The sequence below is a fragment of the Emys orbicularis genome, chromosome 14 (assembly GCF_028017835.1).
Source record: "Emys orbicularis isolate rEmyOrb1 chromosome 14, rEmyOrb1.hap1, whole genome shotgun sequence".
In the NCBI taxonomy this organism is placed as follows: Eukaryota; Metazoa; Chordata; order Testudines; family Emydidae; genus Emys; species Emys orbicularis.
The window spans coordinates 18,554,156-18,561,746 of record NC_088696.1 but is presented as its reverse complement, the minus strand read 5'-3'; the positions used below and the strand labels follow the sequence as shown (position 1 = coordinate 18,561,746).

Below are 7,591 nucleotides of genomic sequence, written 5' to 3'. Positions count from 1 at the left end.
AGGGACGATGCGCTACTGACTGTCTGTGCGGCGGGGAGGGGGGGGCGGCAGCCCCGAGAGCTCCTCGGCCTGCCAGAGAGACCTCTCCCCGCGCTGACTCCACCTGCCCCGCGTCTCCCTTCCCGGCACCAGCCCTGTGCTGAGGGGGCTCATCTCCCCCCCTCCCAGCAGGGGCCGCTAGAGCGGAGACTCTTTTCTCCGCTGCCCGGAAGTGCGCGCTGCAAATCCGTTCGTTACCGGAAGTGTGCGGAAGTGTGTCCGAGCGAGGAGTCTCTGCCGCTCCGGTCTGTCTGTGCACTAGAGAACATCTTCCCCCTCCCTAGCGCCGCGAGTGGACGAGTGTGCGGAAAATCCACACCCCGCATCTCCCGGAAGCGAGCGCGGCTTTACTCCTTCCCCTGGTGCCGGTGCTGGCGGCCGGGGGCGATGGTGGGGCCGGCTCCCGGCGGGGGGAGCCCCCTGGAGAACGCGAACCCCCTGATTTATCGACGTTCAGGGGAGCGGCCCGTCACGGCGCGGGAAGAGGACGATGAGCTGCCCGACTCCATCGACGACCGGGAGATCTTCGATATCCTGCGCTGGGGAGGCCGGGGCGGCTTTTGGGGCTGGGGGGGCAGACCGGAGGGCGCGGGGGAGAGTTCTCTTCACGCCCCATCAGTTCGCAGCCCCTGGGCTGGGGCAGCCCCTGCCCGCCAGCTGTACATTTCTTCCCTGTGCGGGAAAACGTGGGATTTATTTTCTCTGGTTTGACTGCGCTGGTAAGAGCTGCGGTGCAAGCCCGCGGTAAGCGCCTAAGCCCGCACCTAGCAGGACTGGGCTCCGTTCCTGACATAGCCACCGCTGTGCGACGGTATTAGTGGACGTCTGTGTGGTCTGCGTGGTTCTTACACCGCCCTCATCACCACAGTCTCTGAGCACCTTCCCCTAGTGCACTGTGACGTGACTGTCAGATCAGCGCCCTTCTCCCTCATCCCCTCTCCAGGGGGAAGGATTGTGCGTGTAGTGGCTTGGTGGGGTTGGGGTGTTTCTTTGTTCATGGAGGTGTGCAGGTCTGTCATACAGAACATTGCAAAGCGCCAGGCCCTTCTGTGACACTACTTAAGGGCTCTGAATCCCAAACAGCTGGAGGAGCCTCCCATAAAGCAAACTCTGAAAGCTACACTCCTATACAAATAAATTAAACAGTTAATCTAATACTTTATTATAGCTCTGCAGAAAGTTGTAGGTCTCTTCTCACTTGCCCCTTGAATAACAAAGGGATATCTATGTTATATGTAGGAAAGTGAGAAATCTAAAGGGTATGTGTGTGTGTGTGTGGGGGGGGAATCATCATCCATTCACATGTCCCTTTCTATTGGTACTGGGTGCCAACTGGTACTGCTATTATTTCTGTTTACTGCTTTATTTTCCTCTACATTATACATCTTATTCGTTCAATTAATGACCCAGAACATCCCCTTACTTTGGAAGAGCTGAATGTTGTTGAACAAGTTAGAGTCAAAGTAAGTTACTTTAGTAACAAAATTATAATAGGATTTAACAAGCATTGATATACTAACCAAATTTTGTCTCATTACTGGCATGTTTCAACGCAAAATGCATAACTGTCTCAGGAAACATACATAGAAAATGCAATTTAGAGACATTTTAAAACTGGAGTAAAGAACTTCCAGTAAAGGTCTCATTCCTGCAAGGGTGGGATGCTGCCAGTGACTCAAATAGGCAAGGAAAAGTTGGGGCTTTAATTTTCAACAAAGTTAGATAACATCAGTCTCTTAAGAAATACAAATAAATATTATTAAATTGCCATGGAGCATTTATTGGATTATTTTCTGTTTATAACATTTTGGTCAAATAATTATATCTGTTTTAGTAGTTATGTATATTGGGACAGATTCTGTCCTCAGTTATGTTTGTTATCCCTGACTGTAACCAGATTGCACAGGTATTACAGAACAGCATCTGGTTCATTGTCTACTTAGTTTATCACACATTTCTGGTATGGAAGGCGAATGTTTAGAGCTGTCATTTGTATGGCAGGTAAAACACTGCATTTGAGAATAGCGGTACTGTAGATAAAATAAGCAGGGAAGGAGGAGGAGTTAAGGACTATTAATTAAGTTGAATTTCAAATAAAATTGCTAGTATTGACTTGTGTCCACATCAGTGAGTTTTCTAAATGGAAAATGTTTGTTTTTCAACAGGTGAATGATGCTGAAAGCACAGTAGTGGTGGAATTTACTCCTACAATTCCTCACTGCAGCATGGCAACATTAATTGGCCTATCAATAAAAGTAAAGTTGATCAGATCACTACCTGAAAGGTTTAAGGTGAGTAATAAAATCAGCCCCAAAGGAGAAGAGGGAAAGTGTTGTAAAGAGAGAAACCTATAGTGAAAAATAACTAGGGCTTCTTTTTACCTCCTCCTGCTCTGGGACAAGGACATGCTTCATGAAACCAAAAAAACCCCCCACAATAAATTTGAAACAAGCACAGAATTAATAATCACTGCAGGCTCAAGGCAAATGGTGAATTGGATTTGTGTGAGAAATAACACTAACCACTTCAAAATTAACTGATGCCCGGTGGAAGAGATTCTCATTTTTACATATGGGGAACCTGACACTACAGAAAAAAGTTAAATGCTTTGCTCCAGTCCACAAGGGAAGTCTGTGGCAAAGGTAGGATTAGAATTCAGTAGTTTCTGACTAATAGTTATGGGCTCAGACCATTACACTATGCATCTGTACCAAAGAAAACTGATTCAGATAATGAAAAAAAAAAAATAGAAAGTGACTGGTCCAAGTCAAAATTCCTTTGTGTAGAAATGTTTTTATGTTTAATTATGAAACTGATTATCTCCAAAATTCCAGAGTTTTGTTGGCTTGCCATAACGTTAAATCTCCTTTAAGGGATAGTGTTAACATGTTCTTTTAAAAAATTGATTAATATTTAAAAAACAGTCTGATAAAACATCCTTCAAATAGTATGTCCAGAATTTTGATAAATGCATTAAAAAAATCGTAAGGTTTTTTTTCCTGCTGTCCTGTTAAATGTCTATAATCTTTTCAGGAAGGGAGAAACTGACCATAAGAGTGGGAGGGAGAAAGCAGAGGGGACTCTGAGCTGTCAAGTGTACAAAGTAAACAGTTTTTTTACTCAGCAACTTCAGTATTGACCAAGGTGTTGCTTGTAACTGTGGGAGGTCCAGACTTTTCAGGCATGAGTTTGAAGCTGATAAAGACCCTTTACATTTATTTTTTGTGAGAGAATGCTACATTCTGCTTTCTGAACTGCTGCATACATTTTCCTTCTGTCTTTTTATAGCTTTTGTCCAACAACTTTATAAAGACTTCAAGAGTGAAGTCAATGTAAACACTGACCTATTGTAGTTTAACAAGTTTTATAAATAATGATTACAAATACAGTATTTTATTTTTAGGTGGATGTTCACATAACACCAGGAACCCATGCCTCCGAGCATGCAGGTGAGCTTTTCTTAAGTCCAAGAGATGCTATGAGGTGCTAATAATATTAAATAATTATAATATAATAATCTAATAAATATTAGAATTAAGAGATGGAATAGATCTGGCATCAAGTTCACTGACCTGTAAGTGCAGGATAGGGAGGGAATTTTAAGTCAGGGCAGACTTTAAACTCTTGGTTCCACACCCTTTACAGCAGTTACCCTTACCAAAATCTACCACTAAATCCAACAACAGATAAGCATGGTAGTTGAATAAGTGCTGAAATACTGAGCAGTAAGATAGTAAGTTTAGGTCCTGATCCCCCAACTTGTTCCAGGCAGAGGGACCCCTGCTCTCACACGGGGCTCCAATAATATATTAGGGACTCTGGTTCCAGCCATCTGGAACAAGTTGCAGTGCTGTGCATTAAATCATTAATTTACACTGTACAGCACAATTCTGTGGCACACTTGGCAACTATAGAATTAAGAAAAACATGGGGCTTTGTCTGCCATTACAACAGTGTGGGAGGGAACCAATTTGTATGTAAAAATGTGTACTGACCAAGCTATTGTGGGATTCTTTTCACACAGTTAATAAACAACTTGCTGACAAAGAACGAGTAGCGGCTGCTTTGGAGAATTCACATTTGCTGGAAGTGGTGAACCAGTGTTTGTCTGCTCGATCATAATTGTTTGATGAAGAAATCTTTGTTTTTCTAATGTGTTAAGATAATTTTGTACATAATTTCTAATATGTAGTTGTATATGTTTCTGTGGGCAAAATAAAGCTACTAAAATTTATAATTTTTAAAAAAAATGACTGCTCCACTATTACAAGAGTTAACGTGGAAATGGTGCATCCAAGATACCAATAAATTAAGATGACAATTTTATTTTGCCATCAGGGAATTTAACATTTATAATTTTATATTTTAATTCATCACCTGTAACAGTGCGACTTCTCCTTAGAGAGAAAGAACTCCCATCTTAAAATAAAGATTTGCTTTGACCAGTCATCACTATCCTAAACCAAAGACGGTTTCTATTCTGATCGTTTATACACACATTAAGCCAAAGAATAGTTTAATCTTTATATTCAGATCAGTTTATGCACACTTGTACTGGACTGGTAGTTTGCTTATATTCAACCTTAGAAGTTGAGATCTTTAAAAGTACATGTGCAAATTGAATTTTGAATTTAATTGTGTATATCACACAGCATATACACAAGTCTGCATGTACTTTTAAAAATCTGGCCAGTTTTGCTACGTTAATTCATGTGTCCTGTTCTGAGGAACCATCCAATATTTGGTATAAGGTATAATCAACATACTGGAATATGTTAGTCTGAATTCCTTTGCTTTTGTTGATAAATCAACCTCTAGAGGTATGCTTATATCATACCTAGCACAACAGGGCCCTGATCCTGACTAGGGTTCAACCAGAATACAAATAATAGAAAAGATCTTTAGGACTGGCGCTTCTGTGCCCAGTACTGCTCAGGAGGGGAATAAAGGTGGCTTACAGCTAGTTCCAGTTCTGCCTTGCTGCAACACTTCACTGTATTCCCCTGCAAATTTTGGCAGCTGAATCACAATGTTAATATTTTAAAATAATGTGTTAAGTTTCACCATAAAAATGTCAGCAAGGGGTAAGGCATCATAGTTGGCCAACTAATAGGAACACCTATCCCATGTTAGAAGGTTTGGGAAGATGGCATTTTCATTAGGAGTATTGTAGATGTTTTCTTTGGCAGTGAACATATATAGTGTATACATATACAGTGACAGTAAACATATACAGTTAGAACCTCAGTTGTGAAGTGACTGCTCAACCACACACCTCATTTGGAACCGGAATTACGCACAGGCAAAAAAGAAAAGAAAAAGCAAATACAGTACAGTGTAAACTACTAAAAAAAATAAAGGGAAAGTTTAAATTTTTTTTTTTTTTTTACAAGATAAGGAAACTGTTTGTGCTTGTTTCATTTAAGTTAAGATGGTTAAAAGCAGCATTTTTCTTCTGCATAATAAAGTTTCAAAGCTGTATTAAGTCAATGTTCGGCTATAAACTTTTGAAAGAACCACCATAACATTTTATTCTGAGTTACAAACAACCTCCATGCCCGAGATGTTCGTAACTCTGAGGTTCTCCTGTATAGCTTTCAGTCCAAAGCAGGTAAGCAACTGAGTTCAGAGTGTTTTTTTACTGCCACCTTAGAGACAGAACTATTTTTAATGAAGGCAACTAGTTCATATAGCGACTGGAGAAGTTGAAAGCATTGGAAAATGTAGAAAGGGTAACAAATTGGCCTCCATTTGAAAATATAGATATGTATCCTATTCGTTATGCCATTCTACATTCAGACTTGGGCATGGTGTGTGTTCTCAAAGAGTGTTGTGCTAGTGAGAGTTGTAAGGATGTTCCAGTGCTGTGGCTGGTATCTTCATGCAGATTGCCCATAGATCTTGCTTTATGAGTGTTGGTTAGTGAGTCTTCAGAATTCAAAACAGGAAACTGACAATTTTTAAATACAATTATACATAAAACTAGCTAGTGGCTGTGGAGCAATGTGGTGGATGTTTGTTTTCATTGTCCGTTATACCAGCTCTGTCTATGACACCTTTACCTCCAAATCAGTCCATGTGGGACCCATTTATTTGACATAAGTTTAATGGCACCTCAGGTTTTTGGTGGGGAGAAAAAAAACCCCAGTCACAGCATAGATCTGTAACTACAGAAAGTTGTTCATGGGCCTGTTAGTTATAAGAAAAACCCAAGGGAAACCTTGAATATTTAAGTAGCACCTGTTATTTCTGCATGTTAAATATGCACCATAGAGCTAGGCATGAATCAGAGAGTGCAATGAGAACAAATGGGCAATCCAATGTGAGCTGCTGTATTTCCAGAATTAGTCACAACATCATCTCCACATGTGTCTATTTCAGCTCCTCTTGCCAGGTGATAAAATATGAGGGAATAGAAAATAAAAACAAGACACTTACTAGGGAGGGTCTTAACTTTGAAAGGTTTACTTTTCCTGGGCTGGGTGGTGCAAATATAGTCTTATTCCATTGGTATTATCTAACATTGTGATTGCTTTAAATGGCTTTAAGAAGCCTGTTTATAAAAACTACAAAAAATCTGTATTGCATAAACATATGTGCTTTGGTCACAGGAACACATCAATGTTGGTAATTCCATAGTAACAAACCAGTGTCCCAACCTAGTGATGGGGGAACTCTGCTGCTGGGTTTTCAGTCTTTCACGAAACTGGGGCTGATTGCTTGAGATCATTAAAGATCCTCCTGGGGAATATTTCACAAGAATGAAGGGTCACCTGACCAGATTCCATCTTCAGTAATTAAGTTTTGCTTCTCTAAAACAATCCCTGATTCCTTGTTGGATAGGGTATGTGCTTCCTGTCCCTCCTAACCTGTTTGTAGCCTAGTTGTACCTTTCAATACATGTGCGTGGCTTCTATTTCTTTTGCTAGGAGTCACAAGGTAAGAATTTGGCTTTTTAATTGATGATGCATTTTAACCCAAATGCTGCTCTGTGGGAATCTGTATTTACACACATGTCTAGTATGCATGTGTACATATTCACCACATACGCAGGATGATATCTCTGTTGTAAAAGAGTTTATCATGACTGCCACACTTAGATTCATGGGCAGAAGACATCTCCATGGGACTTACTCTAACATTCCAAGCCCCCTGAACAGATTCAGACAGACATCATTAAAAAAAAAAAAGCATCCCAGAGATAAGATTCCTCTTCTGCCCCCCACAGCTACACCTAGTCAAGCTCAGGACAAGGAAGATTTATTATGGGGGTGTGAGAGTTTTCCTGTACATAAAAATGGCACTTCTTTAAAGTCTAATATCTTGCTGGAGTTTTACACCATTTGTAAGAGGTTCTCCCCCCCCCCCCCACCCCCAACAACAACAACAAAAACAATATTGCAGGGCTTCCTCTGAGCCTGGTACAGTTGGACTGATGGTAATTAAGGCATTATATATATATACACATACACATACACACACACACACACACCCCTATAATATGTAATGCTTCAAATGCCTTCCTGAGATGAGATATTATATAAGTACATAA

The 7,591-nt window shown here is 40.8% G+C and overlaps 1 protein-coding gene across 1 annotated transcript; it reads left to right on the top strand.

The window, feature by feature from the left end:
- Positions 1 to 345: 345 nt before the first annotated feature.
- Positions 346 to 4,485, top strand: CIAO2B (cytosolic iron-sulfur assembly component 2B). The gene is made up of 5 exons (XM_065416414.1): positions 346 to 568; positions 1,423 to 1,502; positions 2,205 to 2,330; positions 3,443 to 3,488; positions 4,064 to 4,485. Exons 1-5 carry the CDS (start codon positions 427 to 429, stop codon positions 4,159 to 4,161), a joined length of 492 nt encoding a protein of 163 aa, XP_065272486.1. The 5' UTR covers positions 346 to 426; the 3' UTR covers positions 4,162 to 4,485.
- The last annotated feature ends 3,106 nt before the right edge of the window (positions 4,486 to 7,591 follow it).